At 43.3% G+C, this 27,781-nt stretch overlaps 2 protein-coding genes across 7 annotated transcripts; one reads left to right on the top strand and one right to left on the bottom strand.

Annotated features, from left to right (window-relative positions):
• Window positions 1-214: 214 nt before the first annotated feature.
• Window positions 215-17,415, top strand: acss1 (acyl-CoA synthetase short chain family member 1). 4 transcript variants are annotated; one of them, XM_080490692.1, is made up of 14 exons: window positions 284-678; window positions 910-1,006; window positions 1,084-1,283; window positions 2,241-2,416; window positions 3,680-3,832; window positions 4,012-4,159; window positions 5,610-5,747; window positions 6,644-6,736; window positions 12,805-12,917; window positions 13,333-13,459; window positions 14,321-14,448; window positions 14,834-14,897; window positions 14,970-15,091; window positions 15,179-17,415. In XM_080490692.1, exons 1-14 carry the CDS (start codon window positions 390-392, stop codon window positions 15,347-15,349), a joined length of 2,019 nt encoding a protein of 672 aa, XP_080346818.1. In that variant the 5' UTR covers window positions 284-389; the 3' UTR covers window positions 15,350-17,415. The 4 variants fall into 4 exon arrangements, with proteins under 4 accessions (XP_080346819.1, XP_080346818.1, XP_080346816.1 ...); XM_080490690.1 differs by having other exon boundaries at window positions 14,970-17,415; XM_080490691.1 differs by having other exon boundaries at window positions 14,834-15,091.
• Window positions 14,561-27,781, bottom strand: abcd4 (ATP-binding cassette, sub-family D (ALD), member 4). Of its 3 annotated transcripts, XM_080490696.1 has the most exons (19): window positions 27,431-27,781; window positions 27,072-27,190; window positions 24,550-24,677; window positions 22,708-22,847; window positions 22,376-22,492; window positions 21,048-21,173; window positions 20,453-20,503; window positions 20,255-20,349; window positions 20,041-20,162; window positions 19,235-19,326; window positions 18,875-18,964; window positions 18,555-18,760; window positions 17,689-17,780; window positions 17,560-17,596; window positions 16,968-17,017; window positions 16,841-16,893; window positions 16,685-16,761; window positions 16,473-16,588; window positions 14,561-15,922 (listed from the first exon to the last, which is right to left on the bottom strand). In XM_080490696.1, exons 1-19 carry the CDS (start codon window positions 27,466-27,468, stop codon window positions 15,818-15,820), a joined length of 1,854 nt encoding a protein of 617 aa, XP_080346822.1. In that variant the 5' UTR covers window positions 27,469-27,781; the 3' UTR covers window positions 14,561-15,817. The 3 variants fall into 3 exon arrangements, with proteins under 3 accessions (XP_080346822.1, XP_080346821.1, XP_080346823.1); XM_080490695.1 differs by having other exon boundaries at window positions 15,788-15,922; window positions 16,473-16,761; XM_080490697.1 differs by lacking the exon at window positions 27,431-27,781 and having other exon boundaries at window positions 15,788-15,922; window positions 16,473-16,761; window positions 24,550-24,672; window positions 27,072-27,078.

Genomic DNA, 27,781 nt, shown 5'->3' with positions numbered 1-27,781 from the left:
TTGTACATACATTTATTATACTGTCCCACGTTTTTTGGAAGTGTGGGTCTTAGGTTTTTGTACAAAACCTACACATGCATGTTCTGGAACAGGTTGAATGTTGCTTTGATAAGCTTTGGTGGAGCATTCCGTGACGCACTGATGCACGACTTCAGAATGAACTTCTGTGCACAAAAAGTGTCGGCACATCGGTTTGTTACCGCCCTTTAACGCATCACTCCTCAGGCCCTTCCTCTCCGGAGTTTCCAAGTTCTTTCCCCCCCTCTTCTCTAAAGCTGAGTAAGGTCATTTCCAAGAGTGGTTCAACAGGTCTTATCTGCGGCGGAAATGCTCAGTTGAGCCCTGCGCGCGCTGCCGGGACGCACACGAGCGCTTTTGACTTGGACGTTATGCGGCTGCCTTCCGGATGCCGTCGGCTCCTCCTCGCACCGCGGCTCGGTGTCGCGGCGGGCCAGAGGAGATGGAACACCTCGGCGTTCATGCCGGAGGCTGCGGGCTTCGAGGGCGTCTCGAGCCGGGCGGCTCTGCAGGACTTCTCCGTCTCCAACAGCGAGCGCTTCTGGGCCGCCGTGGCGCGCGGCCGGCTGAGCTGGATCAGCCCCTTCCACACGGTGCGGGACTGCGACCTGATCCGGGGAAAGATCCACTGGTTCGAGGGAGGGAAGCTCAACGTGTCCGGTGAGACTCATCTTCAAAGTTTAGGTTCTTTTGGACACGTTAAGATCGCAGAGTTAAAAACTTTGCCATCTGTCAGTCACGCCTTAGTTTTTCTTTTTCAAACAGCACTTATCACTTTCCCACATTGCGAAGGCGTCAACAAACACTTATCTGTCCAGACAGCAGCACCCTGAACGCATCAGGCTGCAGTGCCAGCTCACTATTCTACATTTTGTGATGTTTCTACTTCAGTGAACTGCCTGGACCGCCACGTGCACACCTGTCCAGAGAGGGTGGCTCTGATCTGGGAGAGGGATGAGCGGGGGTCAGAGGTCAAGTACACCTACAGGTCAGTTTTTCATCTTATCGCGATCTTATCTCGCCGTGCACATCTTATCTTGATACGGACTGCGTGCGTCTCTGCAGGGAGTTGCTGGAGATGACATGTCGCCTGGGCAACCTGCTGAGGCGGCGAGGGGTCAAGAGAGGCGACTGTGTCACCATCTACATGCCGCCCTGCCCTCTGGCCGTGGCGTCCATGCTGGCCTGCGCCCGCATCGGCGCCGCGCACAACGTGGTGTTTGCAGGCTTCAGCGCAGAGGCTCTGTCAGAGCGGATCAGAGATGGTGAGACGAGTTTTAAAGCTGCGCCTGTCAATGTGTCAGTGAGCATCGTGAGGCTGATACTGCAGGTTACTGCTCTCCCGGCCCTATAAAGTGTTTTGATCGTCTTTCATTTCATTGTTTCTTTGATTTCATGGCCCACAAATTTATTGTTTGGACTTGGCCTTGAGCATTCAGCTCAGCAAATAAAATGACCTTGACCAACAGCGGGTTTGGATTATATAGGCAGGGATGTTCTTCTCGTTAACATTTTACAGAAGAAGGTTTAAACTTTTTGATTGTTACATGTGATGAAAGTTAAAGCCGTAGTGAAGATACACGCTAATAAACCAAATCAATGCACTGAACCATGATAAAAACTTTCTTTGTGTTCAGTTGTTGCTACAGGTGGGATTATTTGTGCCATCTTGTACTTAAAGAATGATTTTAAAGTTTAAACTAAAACTTAGTTATTAGGGTGAAAGGCCATGATGCAGGGGTGTCTAACATAAGGCCTGTGGAACAAAACTGGCCCTCAAGAGGCTCCAATCCGGCCAAACCACCAAGCAAGATGTGAAAATTGCAAAGAAAATATAGATATTTAAAAAAAAAAATCAATCACCCTCAATGATTCTCACTCATTGATGGTGGAGGTCCTCGTCAGCAGCAGAAGCTCCTTCATAAACAGACTCATTCCACCAAAGTGCTCATTAATGCACTGTGGCATTAAGACTAATAACTCCTCCTTGTAAATAGTGTGTGTTGCGTTGCCTGTTAAGCTCACTCTGCTCTGCTACGCCGTCCCTGCTGAGCTTAACTTTATATATATGGACAGTTAAATTCACATTTTTTTTATTTAACTTTACTTTAATCTATCCATTTCATTCTATGTGGAGCTATCTGGAATTTCCCACAGGGATTAATAAAGTGATACTGATTTTAATTAATTCAAAATACAAAACTATAAATGTTGCTTTGCAGCTCAGTCCAGCACCGTCATCACCGTGAACCAGGGCGTCAGAGGAGGAAGGCTCATCGAGCTGAAGAAGACCGTGGACGAAGCCGTGCAGAGCTGCCCCGATGTGCAACAGGTGTTTGTCGCCATGAGAACGGAGAACCCCGTTGCCATGACGGCCAGAGACGTCGCAATGGAGGAGGTGAGAGGGGGGGGGGTTACAATGGGATTAACAATCTGAGATGAACTTTAGCAGAGAGATGAAATATTTTGGATCTTTAACGATCTATTCCGATCTTCAGTCTGGCCCGGTGGCTCAGCTTCTAAAATGTTATTGGCCATTACTACGTTATTGGTTGGGTTATTATTGACGCTAGCACAAAAGTTATGTTTTACAGTGGGGAAAAAGGCGGTAAATAAAATTATTTATTTATTCTTTTGCTTATTTATTCAACTCTAAAAATGTAATTCTGATTCTCTGACACAGACTGTGAAAGACTCTGAGAAAAAGTGTCACAGGGCATCAGCAACCCATAAGAATATATTTAAAAAAGCTTTTCGTAAAGATATAATTCTCATTGGGCAAAATTCAATGAAGTTATTCCTTGGCCCTCGATGTGGCTCTTTGGCAAACTGAGTTTCCCGCCCCTGGCCTGAGTATTAACTGGCGATGTTATACTTTAATCGTATAATTTTTTTAATATTTGTGTCCGATCGATCGATGTTACGTGCACGTTGCGTTTCACTGCAGGTGATTCGTTCCCAATTCTCGACCTCAGTTATCACTGGAAAGTGTTGAATATAACTGCTTCAATCTGCTTGTTACTTATATGATCTTTGTGCTGTTGCTGCTTTATTGGTCAAGGTACCTTTGAAAAAGATCTTTGATCTCAATAACACTTCTCTAGTCAAATAAAATAAAATAAAAAACATCTGCTGTGAAGGATAAGACAAAATTGTTGCCTTTATGAACAGCTCAGTCGGTTTATATTTGACTATAAGAGTTTGTTTGAACCGACACCGGCAGCTCATCCTCACAACAACAGGGTAAACCGGTGACGTCAGACTTTCCTCAGGGGCCACATACAGAATAATTTCATCTCAGGTAGGTCATAACTGTAAAATAGAGCCATAATAACATTTAAATTTAAAATTTAAAGTTTTTCTTTATTGTGGCGCAGAGTCTATGTCATGAAAATGTCTATATTTACAGAAAAACCAAACAATTACTACTGAAAAGAACGATGATACTTTCTGATGCAAAATACAGTGTAAAGTCCAAAAAAAAACCTTCTCCTATGCATGTTTTTACAAACTCAAAAACTCTTTCTTTGAAATGTTTTCAATTCACATGGATGTTTGGTAGTCGGATTGGAGCGTCATACAGGCCAATTTAGGTCCACGGGCCTTATGTTTGGCACGGCCGGGGTAAACTAAGCCTCAATGACTGTGGGTGGACTTGCAGGAGATGTCAAAGGAAGACGTGGTCTGTGAGCCGGCAGCCATGAACAGCGAGGACGTCTTGTTCCTGCTCTACACGTCCGGCAGCACGGGGAAGCCCAAAGGTCTGGTCCACACTCAGGCGGGGTACCTGCTGTACGCCTCCCTCACACACAGGGTAAACACCTCAGCCACACCCACAACCATCTTCTTCACACTGTTTGCCTGATCGCAGCAGATTGTATGAAGACACTGCTCTGGTTGTTTTGCAGGATGTGTTTCTGTGAAGCATGTCGAGGCGGGCAACCCAAATGGGATTTTAATATTACTAATGTGTTGATTCTTAATCTTCACCAGTACGTCTTCGGCTACCATGACGGAGACGTGTTTGGCTGCGTGGCGGACGTCGGCTGGATAACAGGACACAGTTACTGTGTTTACGGGCCGCTGGCCAACGGAGGAACCACCGTGCTGTTTGAGAGCACGCCCATTTACCCTGATCCAGGTACGGACACCAGCAGCAGACGCATGTTTTTTGTTCCACAAACACTTTGACTGAAGAAACAGTGATAACCAGTCTGAATGTGTGACTGCTGACTCTTACCTGTGCAATGCGGAAACTCTACAATATTGTAAGTACTTGAGAACAGATGAATAAGAGGTTGATAATTCAGAAATAACCACCGAGATGCAAGAATCAGTGAGTTTAACTCATTAAGTTCATCGGCTGCAAACAGCCAAATTTCATCTTGAGTGGCCCGGCAGGTAAATTACTTCCATAATAACCATTAAGGTTTAACTTTACAGTTTTTCTTTGTTGTGGCATTCACTAGAAGTTTTGATAAGTCTGTTTTTGCAAAACGCTTCTCAATTTGTACCAGAAATGACTCCAATCTTTAAAAAAAAAGCCGATTTTAATGATACTTTCTGGTGTGAAATACAGTGAACATGTATTTTTTGCACCCTTTTGCATTCATGTTTTTACAAACTCACCCTGACAGCACGGCTTTGAGGCTATTGCTCGTTTGCTAGCAGTGAGGTAGCGAGCCCTACGGGCAACATCACTGACATCTCAGCCTGAGGACCAAAGTGAAAACACTTTGTTTTTGCAATTTCGTTTCAAAATAGTTTTGCGATTACGTGCAGTGTTTTGATAACAGTATCCGTTTACATGGAAAGGACAGGAAGGCTGAAAACCATGTAGTTTTCATGCCAGGCCACAGGTTGGTCGTCGTTGTAATAAAACCACACCCATGTGCACAGAGAACAATACGCTATAAACATGAACAATAGTAGTACACAGACAACAGACGACCAAGGCAGATTGTTATTACGGTGACTGTCAACTATAAAACCACCAAGTCCTGGGAGAACATGGACTGGGAGTCATGACACTCTGGAGGAAAACATTGTCGTTATTGTCCTTCTACTGAGCATGTGCAGAACAACTAGTTACTCCGGCCGTGGTGCGGGTGCACAGTAGCAGCGTCTCCACTGTCTGTGGTTTTGGCCCACGGGTCGTCCATCTCCTCCTAATTTTTCTCCCTTTGTTTCACTTTGGTTGCGTAACATTCAGAGAATTCATTGTTGGGAACAAAAGAGGCCTCCACTCTCACTGTGTACAGTGCCGCTGGCACATGCTGCTGCAGTATTTCTGTATTTCCTCGAGCTCTGCATGCCCGTGGCCCCCGTCTATGAATAACTGTTTACACTTGAACTTGACCGCACCTTGCACACCAGAAGTAGCGGCTTCTGTAAACACAGATGTCATCTCACGTGTCGGCTCGTGGTATTGTCAAGGGGAAACAACGGGACGGCTGAGAGGCAGAAGCCCTCTCTGGTTTCACTACTGTTTTATCCTTTATGTCGAGTCTGTCTGGTTGAGAATCCCTTGAAAACATTGCGCGACGTCAGTGTGAATCACTGTGATACGATCATTGTTTGTTTATTGGCAGGAAGATACTGGGACATGGTGGAGAGACTCAGGATCAACCAGTTTTACGGCGCTCCCACTGCGATCCGACTGCTGCTGAAGTACGGCGACGACTGGGTGAAGAAGTACGATCGCTCCTCCCTCAAAACCCTGGGCTCTGGTATGTGAAACATGACGCTCGGGAATCGTTTTTTTTTTTTTTTTTTTTCCCTCTTTGCGGGGCAGCAGACAGCTCCACCTTTGATGGTCAAATTGAACCTGATTGTCTGCACTTTGGTGGATGTACAACAAACTGGAAGTCGAGAAGGACATGCCTGGTCTGCAGTCAATCTTTATTATCATTAGAAAGTCCTCCTCACTTCATTTTTCATGTTCATAAATTCAGTTGAATCAATTCTAATTTGCTTTCTTTCTCTTCATCTTCTCTTATTTGCCCTAAGAAGAACTGTTTAATACAAATGCAATATGGAAACAGGTCCTTCCTGTAGTAGGAAAAAGGAGATGAATGAAAGCCGGTGAATTATTTGCCCTTGATTGTGACAGTATTGGTTAGTTTATGCAGAACAAAGTCACAACTATCCTCCTCCTCCATGCCAAGTGGTTGCATCCTGTTTTAGAAAAGTTACAAAGTTAATCTTTTCCCAGAAGGACACGCGGAACACTCGCCCAAACTATTCCGAGTAACCCCCCCCCCAGGGTAAAATATGTGAACACGAACATGAAGTTACTACTGTCTAATGCAGGGGTGTCGGACTGGATTATAATCCAGGGGCCTCATTCAGCTCAACGTCATCTTGAGCCGTAAAATATTGCCGTAATAACCTTTAAATTTAAACTTTAAAGTTTTTCTTTGTTGTGGCGCAGAGTATACATGATGAAAATGTCTATAGTTTCACAAAAAAACCAATAATCACGACTTTGAATGGCTGCAATCTGAACGTAAATATGTTTTTATGGACACACTTGGTGGAAGAATCCCACTGGACGAAACAAACGATTAACAAAATAAGGACACACTTCCCATTCATGTTGTAATTTGTCCTTCTCTGTCTGCAGTGGGGGAGCCGATCAACACTGAAGCCTGGGAGTGGTACCACCGAGTGGTCGGGGACGGACGCTGTCCCGTTGTGGACACCTGGTGGCAAACAGGTAATTCATATATGTTCACATTTCTGCCCAAACTAATCCTGCAAAATATATAACAGTTTAAATAAAACGCGATTACATTCTCATCCAAAGAGAAACACTATGGCTCTTTGGTCCTTTCATAATTCCTTTAACTGGATAAGAGGGAATGAATGAATGAATATTTTTTATTTAAGTGTCCCGCCCACATGGGCTTATATGACACAATAATAGGAAGTTAACAGTCATGGTACATCTTCAAAATAACATATACATTTCATCAGAATCAAGAGTCTGGATACAAAGCTTTCAGTCTCATTGTTCTTGCATTTTCCACATATCTTCCCAAACAAAAAAAAATATTTTTAAATAACCAACGCACCAAATCACCTTCTGCCAACCAAAAGAGATCAGGATTATTACGTTCAAGTTTTTTCAAACAAAGCAATTCTTAAATCATTATGCAGTGGACAATAGAACATGAATTGAAATTCATCCTCCACCAAACGTAAGTCACAAACATAACATAGCCTGTTCTCTTCAGAGACCCCTTTGTAATGACCCACCTTCACCTCCAGGGGCAGCACTCCTGCTCTGAGCTGAGCACACAGAGACCCCTGTCCTCTTTTGAAATCACAGTTAACATAAAGCTCTGTGGAAAAACATTCTTTAGACTGAATGTAACTTCTCAATTTAGGTTTATTTAACAGTTCCAGCTTCCACTGCTCTTTCCACAAGTTTCTAGTGAGAAATTCTGATGTAAAATATGTGAAACATGTCTGTTTGGTTTTACAAATAAATTATTAAGACTGACTGTAAAAAACAACAAATGATTTAAGTCTAAACTTTTATCTAACTGGTACCAAAAATCTTTGATTGCCAAGTATTTTCAACCTGTAAAGGGTTGATACGGTGTACTGTCAAAGCTATTATAAGTAGGTCCGTTTTGAAGCAGAAATATGACTTTGTTAGTGTGAACACAGAATTAACATTCATTATTTTTGCATTCATGTCGGTTCAAGTCATTTGTTATGTGAAGCTCACCAAAGAGTTCATTCAGTGATTGAACAACACTTTCAACAAATGCAAGCGTACATACCTGCAGCCTTTTAGATGCATTGGTTTAATATGTCTCTATTCACACTGCAGGAAAAAGAGGCCCAGATGTCACCTCTCCACTCAGATGTGACTCGTATCGCAGCCTGAGCAGCACAAATCTCTATATTTATTTCAAATCTGATTGAGGTCACATTCATATGTGATCCATCTAATGTTTTTCAGTCTGTGTGGTCATTTTCTGTTTCTACCTCTTATCATATTGCGGTCATAAATGACTCATAATTTTCTCTCTGATTGCACAACAACTTAATAATGGATCCACACGTTATCCATGCTTATATCAGGGATCAGAGCGCCACTGAAATCGTGTCCTTGTTTGTCCATACAGGTCAAATCACGGCGAAAACATGAACAGTATTGGAAATAAAACAGAAAACAAGCGCAGGTTGAACCTGCGAGAGACACAAGAACAAACAGCCAATGTATAAACGGTAATGTACATTTAAGTCAGTTTAAATAAACAAAAGCAAAACAAACATAAAAGACAGGACATCATCATACAAGACAAATAGTTTGTAAAATAAAATACAACAGTGAAGGATTAAGTGACGTATCCTTCAAAGTATCCATGAAGCTATTTAAGTAAACAAATAAACAACAATTAAAAGTGTCAAAACGCCCAGGGAAATCAATTGGGAGACAGTGAATGCAGTGATGAGATAAAATAAAACAAAACGAAACAGAAACAAAGCTGGAGGCCACTCAGAGACCACTGTTGAGGTTTTCTCAAACAGTTCCAGGAAGGAGCGACAAACTGATGGAGCAGAAAATGTTTCTCAGTTTCCAGCAGCAACGCCGTCATGGAAGCTCTGCACTGTTGTGTATACAGAAAGTAGAGCTCACCTTGTTCCAGTGGGACAACTGCAATATTTACTCTCAATCTTTTTGGTAAAATAATTACGGCTTGTGAAGGTATTCAAATAAAGAAACAAAAGTATTTTCATCTGCTTTAGTTATCATATCAAGTAATGAATCGTTGAACGTAGAAAGCAGATTTCTTCCCCACTGATTGGCACCTTTGGTTCATTTCCACTATTTAGAGGGACTGACTGTTATCATTTCATACTTGTTTGCTCATTAGATCATCATGTTACACGTTTGTAAGATTATTTTACTACTGGCATGTTTAACTGAATATTGTCTTGAGACATCGGTTTAATTATATTGATGATTCTGGTATAATACAGATTAATAACAAACTCCAGACTCTGACCTTATATATATTTTTTTTCCACTCATGCTGTGACTTTCACAGTGTCAAACTACTCATTTGCACATGTTATGATCTGTCAACAAAGGGAAGTTCAAGGGGAGAGCAGAAACTGTTACGTAACAGTTGTGACTCTGTGTGTGTGTGTGTGTGTGTGTGTGTGTGTGTGTGTGTGTGTGTGTGTGTGTGTGTGTGTGTGTGTGTGTGTGTGTGTGTGTGTGTGTGCGTGTGCGTGTGTGTGTGTGTTTATGCCTGCACAGTATCAGAAGAACTGGTATGACGCCTCAAACACCTTCTATTCAAACCAGATTATTATTATTTTTTTACATTTTCCTCCTTTTAAGCGGCGCCTCAGTATCGATCAGTATCGACGCTGGGCAGCAGCGCTCGGTCGCCACAAAGCAGAAACGTTCCCTCACTTCCTTTTTACTCAGTCAGATGCTCACAGTTGTGCGGTTGTTTTCCACAACCGGATGCAAATGTTTGTGCTCATAACGGCCTGAAGAGTCACATGACAGACTTATCCCGACGACATGAAGTAATTTAACTGGTTAGACTAAAGAAAACTGCCGCACTCCAACGCGGTTGACATCCAAACACGACTTCACTGATGTTGTCTTAAGTTTTAGCGAATAAAAGCAAGACCCAGCTGTGCGTTTCATCCTCTGTCCCTCCAGATTAGATTGAGTGATGACCGGAGCGCCGACGCGATAATTACCATGCAAATGGCGAAAATCTATAATTAATTGACGATAATTAAACATCGGAGCATCATGAGCTGGAGAATTACAGACACAGATATGACCCAAATACCCTACTTCAGTAAAAAGGATTATGTTGTTATGTTATTTTCCTGGACCGGAGCTCCCAATTACGACTAAGTGGCATTATTCATAAATGCCATTTGGTTGATCTGGAAGCAAGTAGCCTGTTTAGGGAGGAAAAATAGATTTTGATCCGCTGCTGGCATACGGCCTCCATGTTGGATCATCCAGGACCGGGGAAAGAGGCCAGGGTCTGGGAAGCACTGCAGCTTCAATCCATGGCAAAAATACTTCAGTATCTACATATTCATACTCGTGAAGGATGAGAAAAGCAGTTTGTAGTCACTTTTTAGCTTAATAAAACACCTACGGATGCAAAAGAGCAGTGATTCCCTGCAGGAATGCTCGCAGGCTCTGATTGAGTCTCGTCCAGAAGCCTGGTAGTTTCAGTTGATGTGAGCAGGATGCCGGCTGCTAATGCTATTGTGGGATCATCTGTTGTGTCCTACTTTATAACGGGTCCCCTCTGCCGGTTCCGGCTGTTACCACCAACACCACCAGGCGGATTACCAGTGCCCCCGAGGTTCAGCACGGCCTAATTGTATTTAGTTTACTCTGGAAGGTCGTGGGTCCAAAGTCTACGTGAGACCTTCATTCAGCTCGTCTGGTTCACCTCTAAGGTCACCTTCGCTCCCACACGGATTTCACTGGAGGTAAAGAAGAGCAAGTTTCATATTCCCATTCTGTTCTCAACGTGGAATTGAAATATGTTTTGTCCCGGCGTTTTTTCTTCATACACAAGCAGTAGTTTCATTACATTTGAACCACAAATCAATTGTAGTTTTTCCTTAAATATTGTGAGATGCTCTTCAGTTTAGGGTGAATAATATCAAATAATGTTTTATTATTCAATCAGATTAAATAACATACAGATTGTTCCTTATATTAAATAAGTAGCTATAATTCTGTGTGCCTGTTTCTTTAAGAGACGAGGCGTAGAGATTATGATCCTTTGCGCACATTTTTTTTTAAAAACTTGCACTATTTTTTCTTCGCTGCTTAACAATTCCTGCCCCATTGGGAGCGCGTGCACTAAAAGCACATCAAAAAGAGCGTCAAATTTGAGATTTGGCCGAGTGTTTCCGCAAAAAACTGAAAAAGTTGCCAGTCAAAGCGGATGTGAAATGTATTCGTTTTAAAATATTGTTGTCGAAGTACTCACATGATGAAAGCATTACTAAACGTACCTAAAGGACGATGTAAAATAAAGAAATGCAGCCTGCTTGATCTCAGCCGGCAGCTTGCCCTACAGTTTAGATAACCAGCGACCATCAAAGCCCCTTCATCATCCACATATGTGCATACCGAGCGAGTAAATCCTCCATATAATTTGGAACCAGGCCAAGCCATGCAATAAAAGTTCTCCGCAGAATTTCAATCAGTACGGAACGTTATGGGTCGCCAGTGTAAGTTGGCCGGCGCCGGATTAATTAATGTGCTCACGTCTATTAGTGCCAGTTTGAATTTGGACGGAAGCTTTCGGCACCTGTTGGGCTGAAGAGGCGAGTTCAGACGGAGACCGGCGTGAAAAAACACTCAAAAATGTCTCGTCTGACTGAGAGACAACAGTAAAATTCAACGTAGAACAGTTCTCTATGTGGCATCGATATTCTAAAATCACTTCCAAGCACCAACTTTTCCCCCAAACTCTGGAACTCGATGGACAAATATTTCAAAATATCCCCTTTGGCGTTTTTATTTAAGGCTAAATTATTAAATTATCTCCTGTACAAATAGTATCGCACTGATTCTGAGTTGATATGTTGCGACTGTTTTTATTAACTCCTTTCATTACGTTAATACTATAGGGAGGATTTCATATTAACCGCTTTGGACCTATTTTCCCTCCGACGCAGTTTTAGTTCTTGTAAATTCAGTATTATATTCTTATTTTGGAGGCGGGGGTTACTAAGGACACAGATGACTGAAGTGGCACATTAAAAAGAGACAAATAAATTAGATTATGTCCAGAGTATATACAGGTTAGATACAGCGGCAGGCCCACAGTGTTGCTGCAGAGGCAGTTCAGGCAATATTGTTTATATAAAACAGCAATTATTAACGTTATGTTATTTTATCTAGAACTACAGTGTCCAGTTCTCAAATTAAACATGGCAACAAAAAAAAACATATTAGTTTTTGTGTTGTTGGTTAAATGTTTTCTGATATATATAGTGCTTGATCAGGCTCAACTTGTTTTACGTCAGTTATTTGCGGCCAGGGGGCGCCAAAGATTCCTGGGGGTATTGTGAGGTCATCTTGATTATATAGTTTATGACTTGAACATCAGCGAGTCAGCATTGAATTCATTTTTGTCACAAAATTACTTATTTCAAAAGTTTACATGAAAGGTGTATCATTTATGTAAAAATGCGATTTAAAAGTGTCTACAATAGACGAAGTTAAGCTTGGTGAGCGAACGGCGGGAGAAAGAAATGGTTCGGAAAAATGGTCATCAACCAGTTTTTGTCTTAAATGACTTGAATAGCCCAGAAAACCATAACAGTATCTCCAGCTCTGATGCTTCTATATGGAGATGAGAATGATTGTCTGAGTTCAGGTCGCTGGTTGTTGAATGCTATTGGTTCCTTTTTGCACTTGGGGGCGGGGCTTAGCCTGTAGCGATGGACACAATTCCAGCTGAATTCATTCTTTTGTGGAAACAAACTGGTGAATGAAAGTTTACAACTGTTCAAGCTGAAGCGACACCAAACCACCAAAGAGTTTATCCTCATCGCTACGGAATATAACTGAGAAACTGTATTTCACGTACAGTCGTGAGGAGTCGGATCTTTAGAGTTTGGCATCAGGGGCTCGAACATCCAGCACTGAAACTTTAAGACGACCGCTCGACCTCAACACGCCGACTGCACCGACATCACCGTCAATGTTAATCCTCTTTGATAACCTGTCCTGCCTTGTTTTGCTTTTTTTCCCAGAGACGGGTGGCATTTGCATCGCCCCGAAGCCCTCGGAACCCGACGCAGACATTCTCCCAGGCATGGCCATGAGGCCCTTCTTTGGCATTAAGCCGGTGCTCATGGACACGGAGGTGGGTGTGTGTGTGTGTGGCGTGCCACCCGAGCAGATACTGGACGGCTGAGAAGAGGAGCAGGTCAGATTAGGATTATAAAATACTCAACAGCTGTGCCACTTTTGATACCCACTCGGCTCCCAGCCGTCAGTCCCACTCCCAGCGTGCCAAACTGCTTATTATAAATCTGTCGCACTATTTTATGGTTATTGAAGTTGCTTTCGCGGCGCACAGATTGAGCGGACAGTTGGATGGCTGTTTCTGAGCTCATCTCTCACAGACACAGAAACACATTTCAAACATTTCAATATCTGTTCTCCACCTAAAACACAAACTAATCGTATCACCCAGGAAAGAACTCGCACAGACAATTCTTTATTATTACGTTTCTATTGAAAGGATTAACCTTCAGCATTGTCTTGTGTCTTTCCAGGGCAAAGAGCTGACTTCCAACAACACATCTGGAGCTCTGTGCATAGCTCAACCCTGGCCTGGTATGGCCAGAACAATCCATAACGACCACCAGAGGTTCATCGAGACGTACTGCCAGCCTTACCCCGGTACGCTGCAGGCTGCTCTGTCTTTTAACTGGGTTCCTCCGCACACGTTAGAGCAGATGTTCTTAAAGTGCGGGCCAATCGAATTACAGTTGTTAGTTTTAATCCAACTGTGCTTTGCTCGGAAAGGATGAATCTCCGTTTCATGGTCTTTGGCGACATCTATAGGCTAGGTCTGGGGAAAAGAGGTAATTACAGGTGTGGCCTTTAGGGGCGCTGTGACTCACCAAATACACCAAAAATGCAGAAGAAGACAGTGTTTTGAAGCAGCCCTAACTGTAAGCTTTAGTTAATAGAAAAGTCTTCAGTCTGGCCTTAAAAGTAGAGACTGTTTCAGCCTCCCTAACTGAAACTGAGATCTGGTTCCACATGAGAGGAACCTGAGAGCTGAAAGCTCCGCCTCCATTCTACTTTTAGAAAACCTAGGAACCTCCAGTAAGCAGCACTCTGAGAATGAAGTGCTCTTCTGGGTTGATATGGGGTCTAACAGTTCTTTAAGGTACGATGGGGCCTGGTTGTTAAGAGCTTTATAAGTTAAGAGGATTTCCCAACAGCACCCACTAGTGGCCTCAGAGGAAAACTACACAATTTCTGCCATTTCAGATTAAACGGACGTCATTTTCAAAACGTTGCCATGTAAACACAAAACTTTTCTGAAATGAAAACACAAAAAAGATTCGCTTTCACGTCGTTTTTATTAAACTTAACTGATATTTGTTTTTAGAAGAGGGGTGTGGTGTATTTAAGTTATTTGATGCCCATTGCTGTCCTACCTTACTTCCCACAATAATCCATAAAGCTTTACAAGTAGTTTGACATGTGTAGGTCCTCGTGTGACTCCGCTGCATCTGTTTCAAACTCCAGGTTACTTCTTCACGGGCGACGGCGCCCATCGCACGGCGGACGGTTATTACCAGATCACCGGCCGCCTCGATGACGTCATCAACGTGAGCGGCCACAGGATCGGGACCGCAGAGATCGAGGACGTGGTGGTGAGGAGAAAACTAACTTGTAACCAGATCACCTCTAAATCCACTGCAGAATCCTGAATCTAACCTGGTCATGGCGGTGGTGTTAAAATAAAACTCCAAGGCAAGGAATTTTATCAAAATGTTTTATTCTACATCAGAGTGTAGCAAATGGACAATAACAGCAAAAACATTTTAGATTAAAAAAAAAGTAATTTTTATTAAAATTCTACTAAAAATCCACAAGGAAAAAGTCTGAACCGTGCTCATGTGATTTCACTTCGTTGTCTTTCCCTTTCAAATGTTTCACCGAAGAGAAATGTGAACATTTTGAGCCTTTTCTTTCCCGTGATTCACCGCCGTGAACCACGAAGTGCAGAGACGATGTTGTGCTCGGTGTCTCCCACAGAACCAGTGTTCAGACGTGGCTGAATCGGCCGTCGTCGGAATCTCACACGACATCAAAGGACAAGGTGGGCGGGCGCTTTATCCTCGCCGTGAAACCGGCCAGAAACCTCAGTCAACAAACCTTTGTCTGTCTTCAGGCGTGTACGCTTTCGTGGTGCTGAAAGCGAGTACCCACATGAAGGAGGAGGATTTGAGGCGGCAGCTAAACGACACGGTGTCCAAGAAGATCGCGAAATACGCCTGTCCAGACTTCATCCAGGTGATTCTTCGGCCGGGGGACTGGAGGAGTGAGACTCGGGGGTGTTTCCTCGGCCTGACCTGTGATTTCTCTGCTCTTTGTTCGCAGTTTGCGAAGCGTCTGCCGAAGACGCGCTCCGGTAAGATCATGAGGCGAGTGCTGCGCAAAGTGGTGGAGCGCGACCTGGACGGTCTGGGAGACCTGAGCACGCTGGACGACCCCACAGCCATCCAGGAGATTATCCAGGGTCACCGTGAGAGTTGCGGTGACAAACAGTGAGAACGAGAAGTCGCTGGCCTCTCGAGATGAAGACGAATCATCAACTCGCACATTCAAACTAATCTTACATTTCCATTGTGCCTCCGCATGAAAAGTGCTTTTATTGACCAAATGTTGTTTTAATTGTCGATATTACCAGAACAGAGTTTTAATCTGGACATTTCAGTTGTAATAATTTCACGCTGTAAACATAAAACAACGAGGAACTGTGATGTCACACAAATGTGCACTTTTCAAACTGTCCGTTTGTCTTTTAACGTTTATTTTGCTCTCCGATCAAGAAGCAACCTTCAGATTTGAAACAAGAGATAGAACGTTGAGATCAAACACACACAAGCCGAGGGAGTCCTTCACGCTGCAGCCGAGTACCTGATGATGACGAGCACTTGAACGTTTGTAACCGAGGACATAAGGCACGTCTACGAGTTCTTCCTTCGTGCCCCGGGGATCGGGAGAGATGAGCGTGTGTCACATGACTTCTTCTCTGGGACTCACGCTGCTGCTGCTGCTGCTTCTTAACCTGGTTAACTCCCATCGACCTGCTCCACACAGCTTCAGCTGCACGTCGTGGTGCTGTGAAGAACAGAACCATTTGGAGGTGAAGCCACGACTCTTATCAAAGGTTATCTGTCATTGAGTCGCTTCAGAGGACAGAAGATTTGAGTTTATGGACCAAACGTCTTCTTGAGCTGCATGTTTCAGTTGGAACATGATCAAACTAAAATATTTGAGTCATTCCAAAGGGTTTTAGGAATCTAGATCGGCCTGCAAGCGCTCCAATCTGGACAAACCACCGATGAAATTGTAAAAATTTCAAAGAACGCTGCCATGAAATCCAGAAAACTAGCATTAGCTTCAAAGCCATGCTGTCAAAACACCCATAATGCATCATTCTTTGGGGGGACATTTCACTGAATTTTGCACCAGAAAGTTCCATTAAAATTGGCTTCCTGTTGAGATACGTAGTCATTTTCATCACGTTTACTCTAAAACTTTAATTCAAAGATCATTATGGCACAATTGTACCGGTCCGTCCCGCCCGAGATGAATTTTAACAGTGTGTGGCCCCTGAACTGACCCACGTTGGACACCCCTGAACCCCTGGCCCGAGCTCCCCGCTCACCTTCTCCAGACTGCTCCGGTGTCCCAGGCTGACCAGCGTCATGCCCAGCTGCTTACACGTCCGGTACAGCTGCGACTCCGCTTCCTCCGTCAGGGCACTGGTGGCTTCATCCAAGACTGCAGGGACGAGGTGGAAAAAAAAAGATGAGAGCCGGATGGAAAACACCATCGTCTCGAGAGTGTTTGTGAAAGGAGACGTGTGGAGAAACGCACTTGCGTATTTGGGCTGCAGGTAGAAGAGTCGCGCAAAGGAAAGACGCTGCATTTCGCCCGGAGACAGAACATCGTACCTGCAGAGGGGACATGGGATTTTAGCCGTGAGACTGTTTATCTCACGTGTTTCGCGTCGTTTCCTTTCTCCACTCGTACCAGCTCCAGTCCACTTTTTCATCCAGGCCGCCCGTCCGCTTCACCAGATTAGTCTGAAGGCCACAGAGCGGGTTCGGGTCAACATCAGCTTATTGTGCAGCTTCAGTAATCTGAGCGCGTCACTCACCACCCCGGCCAGCTCCAGGAACTGAATGATTCTGTCGTCGTCCACCAACCCTGAAGACGGGAGACGCGGCGTGACGAAAACCTCAGATTTCGGCCACACAGAATTACTCCACATCGACATGTCACTCATTTCCTCATCGTTTGTAAGCAGCTTCTATTTGCCTTGATTCCGACCAGCCGTGCCGCTGCGCTTCACATACTTTACTATGAGCTTTGTGTTTCACGTGTCGTCGTAACGCCGGGCGCTGAGCTCAGGCCTTTTTGTTTTTCTTTCCGTAATTCGTTGCATGATTGCACTTTGATGTCAATAGTGTCAAACAGTTATAAATAAAGTTGTGTCTATATGAAATGTGTGTGTTTAGCTGCTTCCTCCTGCGGGAGTCGTCACAGCGTGACTGAAACGGCTCGAATGGTGAACGAGTGCATCCAAAATAAAAGTCAGAATGTGATGCAAGACTTCAGTTTGTATTCCATTTTTAGTATAAATATAGTATATCTTAATTTTTTTTACATTATTTTAAACCATATTTATGACTTAAGAACTGAAAATCAGCCCGTCTGTGTTGTGAGTGAAGTTTCTGGTGAGAAAATACCTGATGCAGGGTAAATATCCTTCAGTGGGTAGATCACCTGTTGGACAGAAGAGTTCCACGTTTTAATGTGATTCCTAATGAGGGAAAACACCTTTAAGAAGCGAGAGCAGCAGGAGAGCAGAGCGCCACCTGTTCCCGCAGCGTGCCGTCGGTCAGGTAGGGTTTCTGCGGCAGGAAGAGGGTTCCCCTCGGCCCGAAGCAGGTGGTCATCTGGACAAAACCTGAGAGAAAAATCAACAGGAAGCGGCAGAGAAGCGCCACAGTTAGGAGCGTCTGAACATTTCCCCAACATTCCGGCGGTGTAATGTGACCCAGATCCCAACGTTATGTGGCACCAGAACCAGAAGCATGGAGGCGAGCCGACAGGAGGAAAACTGCCTCAGTTGAGGTCACATGACTTTATCGGTCGTTGGGGAGACGAGGAAGTCATTGCAGCATGTTGTAGCGACGGTGACGACGCGTTTTGAGTTCCTCACGTCAGTAAAGTCCAAATCCTAAGTTGTAATGTGAAGTCTCAATGACGCCTTCTCACCTTCTCAGGCTCTGCGACATCAGCATCAAATGTCAGTCCTAATCCAGTTTCTTGTTCATTTCTTAGTTCAGAAGTTTCCTGAAGTTTTTAAACACTACATGCACGGTGTGTAAACGCCAGAATCAGAGACTGACTTGATAAAAGATGCGTAATTCAATTTAGGCAGCAAATCCGATATGAGCGATATGAGCGACCCAAGTGACGCTGAAAAACTAATCCACGCATTTCTTACTTCCAGAGGAGCCTGTTGGTTTAAAATGCCGCAGCGGGAGTTCTGACCAGGAACCAGCAGGAGAGATCACATCACTCCAATATCAGCCTCGCTTCACTGGCTTCCTGTTAGATCTACAATAGTAGTTTATAAAGCTCTTAACCAGACTCCATCCTATCTCAAAGACCTGTTCGTCCCACGTCGCCCCCAGAACAACACTCTCTTATTGTGCGCTCTATTAACTGGTCTCACCGCTCTCCGCCTCCCACAGACGGTTGAGGACCCTCAGCAGCGACGTCTTGCCCGTGCCCGTGTTCCCCACCACCAGCAGGTGACTCCCCTCTCGGATCTTCAGACTCAGATCCTCCACCAGCAGCTGCTCCGAGTCCGGGGACTTGTAGGAGAGGTGGTCCAGGACGAAGGCCGTGTCCACGGGGCCCCCGTGCACGTCGAAGTCGCTGTCAGAAGACACGCAAACCTCCACCTTTATTATCCCTTCTTCGTTCTGTCGCTCCGTCTTCTGTATGTTTAATGTAATCTAAATGTAAAATGTGAAAACCGCCTGTACAAACCTATCAAAGTCGTAGCTTTCCCCCGACGCCGGGTCGTAGTCGCACTGCTTACGTAGGATGTCATCCATCACCTCCCTCAGCTCCCCGATCCTGATCACACACACACACACACACACACACACACACACACACACACACACACACACACACACACACACACACACACACACACACACACACACACACACACACACACACACACACACACACACACACACACACACACACACACACACACACACACACACACACACACACACACACACACACAGGCAGTGATAAAGAGCTGGATGGCATGCACAAACCCCGCTGTCATCATCTGTCGTGGTGGAAGGTGAGTTTAAGTATGCGGCGTGATACCTGTGGGTGTATCCGGCCACATCTGACAGAGTAGTTGACAGGTCTATTAGCTGCGTGAAGCCGTTTATCAAGTAGATGCACACGAAGGCGTTCTGAATGTGAACGAGGAGATGGGGAAGCAGAGCGGGGAGGCGATGAGAGACCAGACACCACAATAAATGCTCTGAATGCAAAGGGCAGCAACAAATGACACTACAAGGAGTCTATAAAGGTGTGTGGCGCCATCTAGTGGTCAAATCCTACTCTGACAGCTTCCATTCACACTAACCAGTGAACATAAACTCTCTTTATTTAGGACAAGGGTCTGCAAAGTTTATGACAAAATCCCACATGGATTTTATGTATCTGAGCTATTTTAGCCGCTTTAGCTGTTTGTAGGCACAGTGACTTTCCTATTGGTTAGAGCAGTTTTAAATATACTTTAAATATAAATTTTTTTCCATTTTTCGTTCTTGTTTAAATTTTTTTCCCTTTTCCCCCCAAATTTTCCTTTGTTTTCTTTTTGTTAAAAAAGCAAAACGAACAAGTTTAATCATTTTAGTTTGACTGTTTTTTCAGCTACTTTATCTTTTTTTTTTTTATTTATTCCATTTATCCTGTCTGTTTTAGCTGTTTTACCTTATTTAGCTGTCTTTATCCTGGACATTAGACAACATTTGAAAAATCAGAGTGGAATAAAAATAACATCAAAAACGTTTAATTCCAAATAATTTTCGGGAAGTTTTCATGGAGCCGGGGGGTTTGCAGACCCCTGATTTTTCGGATAATGTTTATTGGTTTTAAATGTTTACTTGCTGGATCCCTACCTTACTGATGAGCGCGCTGAGTTCACCGGGGGAGAGGTCGTTATAGATGCCAGTGAAAATGGGAATGCCGATTATAACGTAGCTGAGGAAACCTCCGAGGTAGTCGAACGTGTTCACCCCAACTGAGAAAAACAAAAAAGAGAAACCAAAAGGTCAGCTTCAGCAGGTTGAGCCAAACTGCGCCGGCAGAGCGAGTGTGAGGAGACCGTCTCACTATAAAGCCACAGCTCCTTGTTTATAAGACTTTTCTGGGTTTGCAGCAGCTCCTGCAGTTTTCGGTCCGTCCGCATGTGCTCGACTTTCCCGGCTCTGAAAGTGAGGACCGCTTCATTAAAAAAACCAAACTGCATCTTCCAGGGGGAGTCATTTGAAAGTGTTTGATGAAATCTCATGAAAAAAAACCACGACTCACCTGTAAAAAGCTGCCGACTCGGCATTGACGCGGATTTGCATGTGCTTGAATCTAGACGTGAAAACAAAGACATTTCTCTGTATGTAATCATTATTTTCAACTAGAAACTTCCAGATGAAGAGTGTGTGCCTGTCGCCTGCTGCTGACTGGTTTCCCCTCCATTTTTGTTTTTCTCACCAAAATCCTATCCGCTTTAACTGGATATTTTTTTTAGCAGCTTTTAGCCGAATCACTAACAAACCAGAGCACACTAGAATTTTCTACATGTTTAGATGTACTTTTTGTGTACGTGCTCCCGTAACGCGCCGGAAATCCGGCGGAAGATTAATTTGATTAATAAGATTAAAATTAAAACGGCACCTAGGTTAAAAAATCTTTTCGCCTCTTAAAGAGACAGACACACAGAACTTTTCAGAGTTTCAAAATGAGGACGTATCCTGTGTTGTTCAAACGGCACAAAGCCAAAGTCTGCAGATGCTTCCTCTTGAAAAAAGGTTAAAAAAAAACTCTTCACAGCCACAAAAACACAAACGATTGGTCTGTTTTCAGTCTACATGTGAAGTCGCTTGATAAACTCTGTGTGTTCTACATTTACCTGAAGTCTCCTTCCAGTTTTTCCTGCTCAAACAGAGTTGAAACAATCGGCCCCATGAGGATTTTATTGGCGACGGTTCCGACTACAAAGTAGCCAAAGATGCTCACAGGACCGATCCAGCCGGTGCTGCAAAGCACAGCCACTCCAGAGAGTTAGATATTTAGACACACAATAAAAAAAAAAAACACACACATGATGTTCAACATGAGTTCCAATAAAACGGTGAAGAACTCGTGCAAACTTCCACAAACGGACCGAAACAGGAACCGAGTCCTTTCCTGGTTTCCTCCGTTTGTTTGCGACTGAGCGACTCTCCTGTGTTGCTTTTAGCGTCGCACACAGGATCGTTTCATTTCAGATGATGTTGGTTGAAAAACCACAAACATAAAATATGCAAACTGTGGTATTTATTAGGAAATTTTGATTTTTATGTCAGACGGCCTGATGAATATTTATTTGGTGTTTTGAAGGCAATAGGACACACCCACAATATAGGTAGACAAGAGTAGATTACATTCATTTTAAGAGAAGGATTAACATCTTCCTAATCATGATAATAATAATAATAATGATAAGAACCGACTGTTTTGCCTCGCTGTAACTTGCAAAAAGTCCCCAACGAAAATAATAAACATGTTTACCACTTAATAAACTTATTCCCCTACAGACAAAAGTACTAAATGAATAATCCTGTAATGCTGTTTTATTATTAAAATGTTCTAATGGGCAAATAGCTTATTTTTTTTCTATTAAATTATATTATATTTATTCCTTGAAAACTCCCTGACAGACCTTTCTTTTCTTATTTTTTATAAATGTGTCCGTCTTTCCCGCAATAAAAATACATAAAGCATTTCACTTTTCTGTATTTTCCTTCTTGTTTTGTAAACAGAAACTTCAATTGTGAGCAGGAGAAGAAGTACAATAGCAATAGCCTCAAAGTCATGCCGTCAGGGTGAGTTTTTGAAAATACCCATAATGCAATGGAGGAGTTTTTTGGACATTTCACTGTATTGTGTAGAAGAAGGTTTCATTAAAATTGGCTTTATGTTGAGATTGGAGTCATTTTATGGCGCAACTGTTGGGTTTTTGTGAAAATATAAACATTTTCATCACATATACTCAAGAAAAAAAACCCTATAATTTTAATTTAAAGGTTTTCTTGGCGCCATTAAACCCACTCAGGATGAAATTGGACCGTTTGTGGCCCCGGAAGTAAAAAATGTGTTTGACACTCGCGTCTCTTTAACGTGTTTCCTTGTCACTGATCACGCCTCCACTTGCGTTTGACACGCCGAGTCTCTGTGAGGTATTTATACGACACCGACCTTTGAAAGCAGTGGTAGGTGTAGTAGGTCAGTGTGAAGGGCGACACGATGAGGCGACTGGCCATGGTGCTCATCTGCTTACACAACCGCTCCACGTCCTGACTGATCCGCTGGTCTCTGCCCGTCACACAAACACAAGGGAAACCCACAAATACATTCGTGTCCGCGTTACTAAAAACCAACGACCCACGGCTGTGTGGAGGCAGAGTGTCAACACGCTTAAAACAAAAATCATTAAAATGTGACTTTCAGTGAGAATAACTGTTTATAAAAGACACTCGTCTTAGGAAAGAGCTCACATCTAAAAAGAAGTACGGAGAAGTGACGCTTACGGGTTGTCGATGTCCTCTCGGAGGACATTAAGGGTGTAATAAACTCGGCCCTGGAAGTAGGACGAGTGCAGACTCTCGGTGAGCGTCTTCCTCCAGAGGAGGTACAGCCGGTTGCAGATGTACTGGTCCAGACTTTTCAACTGCAGGACACAACGAAACGGGTCTTCATTGGGCTGCGGCTGAAAATCCAACTTCAAATCTCACGTTATCTGGTTCTTTTACAAAAGAAGCATCAAACATCCCCCAGGGAACGTCTCACGCTCTGTAATGCAGATTCCTCATTGCCTGTTTGCATTTGTATTTTTAATTTATAGCTGTTTTATTCATCCCCACTTGTTTTATTTAGGTTTTCTTTCCCCGCCCCCACTGTTGCACTGCGGCTCTACGTGCCTTTTAAATTGCCCCCCGGGGACAAATAAAGTTTCCTGGAATCTGAAATATTCAGGAAATGTTCAACGCTTAAGCAGGGAGGTAAATGTTTAAACACAAACATTTAGTATTTCAGTATGTGGAGTGACGCGGCCTGTCGCTGGAGCTCAGACTGAGTCAACCCGCTTATAAACAAACATCCTGTTTATTTACTCGCTGGTTATGTAAATGTGTGAATATGTGACGTGTTGAGGGAAAAAAAAGACGGAGGGAAAGATTTAATGAGGTTCCAACTCCTTTTCATTGTTCTTATTTTATTATGTCTGAAATAAATGATTCTCTCCTCCATTTCAAAGTGCAGCTGCGTAATTTGAGCAATTTTCTGATTCCTGGTAGAACTGAATGTCACGTCGGCTGCTGTGTGCTGCAATATTAGTGTTTTTATTATCAGTAGATGGTGCAGAGAAATTCCAAACAGTGCCTGTGTTCACGGCCGACTGCATAACGGAAACTAAACTAAAATACAAGTGCGATTTGATAGAAGTTTAAATCCGAAGTCGTATGTGGCGACGAGCTGAGCATGAAAAGCCTGGAACTGAAGACTCTTACAGAATCATATTCAGATTTGTAAAATATATTCAGTGGGTAACTTGAGCCAGAAGTTGTAATAATTACAAAGTTTAAGGTGAAGAGAAGACAATCTGATCTCGGAGCTGGTTGAAGGTTGGAGTTCCGTTCCTTTGCAATCCTAAATAAACCTCCGGCGCAGCAGCAGATGTCCCTGATTTACTGACCCAAGAGTTTTACCTGAACCTCGACAGGTACAATAAGTTTAGAGTTTTAGGAAGAGGTGAGAAAACTAACTGAGAAGATTTACTCTAAACACATTCTAGTAGATTTTAGTTTTTTTCCTACTTGGTTTGGATCCAGAAAAACATACACACAGTAAAAGTCAGAAAGTTTTTGTTATATATCTTTGCACCAAACTGTGTTCAGTGGCTGAGACGGACGTTCTCAGCAAATATGAGACGGACGACAAGCAGCAAGTATTTGAAGACGCTTGGAAACAGTTTAATATTAGTTAGAAGACCCAGATGAGTATTTATATTGGACGGCGCAGCTGATGACCTTCTGTCTTTTGCTTATGGAAACCTTGAAACTCAACATTTCTCTTCGGCCTTCGACGAAGCTGCTGACTTTTTATCTATTAAATACTTTTACATCTTATTTACTGTTCTACAGCACTGTGGTGTCTTTAACTGTGCTTTATAAATAAAATGAAATTGGATAAGCAAATATTTACATATCGTTTACTTTCTCTTTGTTCAGATATTGGTTTTGTTTGTTCATTTCTTTCTTTTGCTGTTCGAAAAATAAATAAATCTCCTGTATGAAGAATGTACACATAAATTGTAAATAACAATAAAACTAGTTGGGAAAAAGTTTGAAGTTCCACCCGGACCATGGCCTTACGGTGGAGTTGAGTAAAATGAGCGTCATGGCGGTGCCCAGCAGACTCCTGAAGCCGGAGTAATCTTTGTCTGCCAGCACGTTGTAGAAGTGGCTGGGGAGGACGCCCACCTGGTAAATGATCAGCTGCTCTGAAGGCAGAACAACAACAAAAAAAACACAAACAAAAAAAAAGAGCAGATGTCAAACTACTTGGGAAGAGATAGGCAACAGTAAAGGTCAGCGAGAAACACTCTGGTCCAAAAGTACAATCCAAACACACTGCATGACCTCACGTGAGACGTTGTAAATGAGCTCTGCGCAGCCGACGCAGGAAGAACTCATTTCTACATGAGCTCTACGTGTGAGTGTCGTTCAAATGTTACAATTTATGTTTGAACCAATAAGAAAATGTGTGATGAATGTTTGGTAATTTCATGCTTGTATAGATAAGTTAAAAAAAACAAACCCTGTAGGCTGAGGGTGTTTAAAGGAGGAACTGAAGTTCAGAGTTCTTTGGTTCCTACAGCAGAGTTTACAGACGGACAACACCATTCATTAACGCAGGGTAGGTCCGAATTGTCCCTCTTAACTCCTTAACTATCGACTTTTCTTTAACCCTAGAAGTGTTTAAGTGGCGGCCATGATAAGGACTGTCCGAATTCTCAATAAGCAAAGGAAAGGAGGCTTGTTGCTTCCCTTAGAACCTCCTTTAGCTTAGGAACCACTGATGCTTCCTTCAGAACCTCCTTTAGCTTAGGAACCACTGATGCTTCCTTTAGAACCTCCTTTAGCTTAGGAACCACTGATGCTTCCCTTAGAACCTCCTTTAGCTTAGGAACCACTGATGCTTCCTTCAGAACCTCCTTTAGCTTAGGAACCACTGATGCTTCCCTTAGAACCTCCTTTAGCTTAGGAACCACTGATGCTTCCTTCAGAACCTCCTTTAGCTTAGGAACCACTGATGCTTCCCTTAGAACCTCCTTTAGCTTAGGAACCACTGATGCTTCCTTCAGAACCTCCTTTAGCTTAGGAACCACTGATGCTTCCTTTAGAACCTCCTTTAGCTTAGGAACCACTGATGCTTCCTTTAGCAAAGCAATTCCTTGCAGCGACAACATTTAAAGGGACCTGCTCATCCGAGCGTTCAGGGAAACTCATGATGACTGAAAAGGAGCAGATCATGTAAGTTACTAAAGCAATAATCTGCATTCAACAACTTTAAATCATCTAAAACCCAAATGCGCTTTTTGTAGTCCATTTTTGGAAACTTGTAGTTCTTTCCCCCACCACGGCAGACGTCACTAACTTGCGCCGCCGTCGCATTATTATGACGTCACTAAGTGAACGCGCTGTCCGACTGCCACACTAACGTGATCGCCTTTCACTATCTCCTTTAGGAAGCCTCCTAACACCTTTCACTAACTCCTTTAGGAAGCCTCCTAACTCCTTTCACTAACTCCTTTAGGAAGCCTCCTAACACCTTTCACTAACTCCTTTAGGAAGCCTCCTAACACCTTTCACTAACTCCTTTAGGAAGCCTCCTAACACCTTTCACTAACTCCTTTAGGAAGCCTCCTAACACCTTTCACTAACTCCTTTAGGAAGCCTCCTAACACCTTTCACTAACTCCTCCTTTAGGAAGCCTCCTAACACCTTTCACTAACTCCTTTAGGAAGCCTCCTAACACCTTTCACTAACTCCTTTAGGAAGCCTCCTAACACCTTTCCTTAACCCCGTGACGTCGTCCAGGGGGTTAAGGTAAAGTCCATAGATAAGGAGTTAGGAGGGACAATTCGGACGTACCTGCAGCCTCACGTAAAAGGACTTTAAATTTGAGAGGATGGCAAAAAAACTGAATATTAAAGACACTTTTTATGACGTGCGGCAAATCAGGCACCATTTGATGAGATTTGCTTCGTATTTTCATGTAATGTGACATATAGAATCTGCGTTTTCATGACAGTCTAAACCGGTAGTAGTTCCCACAGGGTTCCTGTTCTCTGCAAGCTGTACGAGAAAATAAATGCCCATTGAAAAAGAACCTGTGTCCATGGTCGTAAAGAGAACTACACTACACATCCAATGTACAAATAATACATTTCTACATGAGCAGAGGAAGCGCTTCACTGCATCACTTCCCAAAAACAAATGCAAGATTCATTTCAAGGAGCCAGTTTTCAAAGGGGTCATATGAAGGCACCACGAGAAGAAGTACTTCCTCCTCTTCCCAAGATGGGCATGTGTGGGCGGAGCCAGTCCAGCTCACACAGACACAGCAGATTCTGAATGTAGCTCCTATGATACAATATTCAAATGGATGAAAATCAAATAAAAGCAGGATTTGGGGCAAGTAAACTCCGAATACAAGGTTTTTGGACCAACGAGACTCATGAGAAAGTGTTGAAAAGCTGGATGGTATGACCCGTTTGACTCGTTCACAGTTGCAAATGTGAGATAACCGAATTAAAAGCAGCATAAAAAAGGTAATAAAAGTGCACAAAGTCATTGGTAAAGACAGATGTGTGTTTAAATCCAGATGTTACCTGTGAGAGTGACACTGAGCAGAGTCCCAAACATCAGGACACTCTGACTGCTCCATGATGGAAACAGAACCTTCTGGATGCTGCAGAACCTCTCAACAAACTTCCAGTCCAACTTCAGCCTTGAGGGAAAGACAGAAAAAAAAAAAAAAATATATATATATATATATATATATATATATATATATAAGAGGAAGAGAGGTGGAGGAGGAGTGTTTAGAAACACCCACGTTGTTGTGAAAGTGTGTGATCAAGCGGTTCTTGCATCAAACTGCACTAAACAGTCAGTGTCTGAAGGAGGAAGTGTGGAGGTTTGAGAATGCAGCATTACACCAAATTGACTAAAAAAAATAAAATGTCACCTTTTAGTTCCTCGCTTGTTTTCTCCCAAACGAGGCATCTGCACCAGTCGCTGATGTGATTTCTTGTTATCGACCCGAAGGCTTTGTCACATGAGCTGTGATCGAACAGCAGCTCGAGACAACTTCCACTCAGCTGACCCACAGTGTCAGCAGCTCGCGACACGTCCTTCAAAATACATCGAACAACTTGTCTTTCTAAAATGTACGGGCCCAACAAAATGCAGATAAACCCTTATAGAAACGGCCCATCCCGTCCAGAGTCGCTGCTTCTCCGACAACTCCAAATAAAAATGAAAATTTTAGTCCGGTGATTAAAAACAGCAGGCTTCCGGTTTGTCGTGCGCCATGTGT

This window comes from Lipophrys pholis (assembly GCF_963383615.2).
Source record: "Lipophrys pholis genome assembly, chromosome: 21".
Classification (NCBI taxonomy): Eukaryota; Metazoa; Chordata; class Actinopteri; order Blenniiformes; family Blenniidae; genus Lipophrys; species Lipophrys pholis.
The sequence above is the reverse complement of the archived record's forward strand: the minus strand, read 5'-3'. Positions and strand labels throughout refer to the sequence as shown.

Coding starts and splice junctions, on each gene's coding strand:
- acss1 (XM_080490693.1), top strand. CDS start 390: ATGCGGCTGCCTTCCGGATGCCGTCGGCTCCTCCTCGCACCGCGGCTC. Junction 4,160..5,609: donor GCCCATTTACCCTGATCCAG/GTACGGACACCA, acceptor GTTTATTGGCAG/GAAGATACTGGGACATGGTG. Junction 6,737..12,804: donor GGACACCTGGTGGCAAACAG/GTAATTCATATA, acceptor TTTTTTTCCCAG/AGACGGGTGGCATTTGCATC.
- abcd4 (XM_080490695.1), bottom strand. CDS start 27,468: ATGCCTCGTTTGGGAGAAAACAAGCGAGGAACTAAAAG. Junction 22,848..24,549: donor TCATTTTACTCAACTCCACC/GTAAGGCCATGG, acceptor TGTGTCCTGCAG/TTGAAAAGTCTGGACCAGTA. Junction 19,327..20,040: donor TCAGCGCGCTCATCAGTAAG/GTAGGGATCCAG, acceptor GTTCACATTCAG/AACGCCTTCGTGTGCATCTA.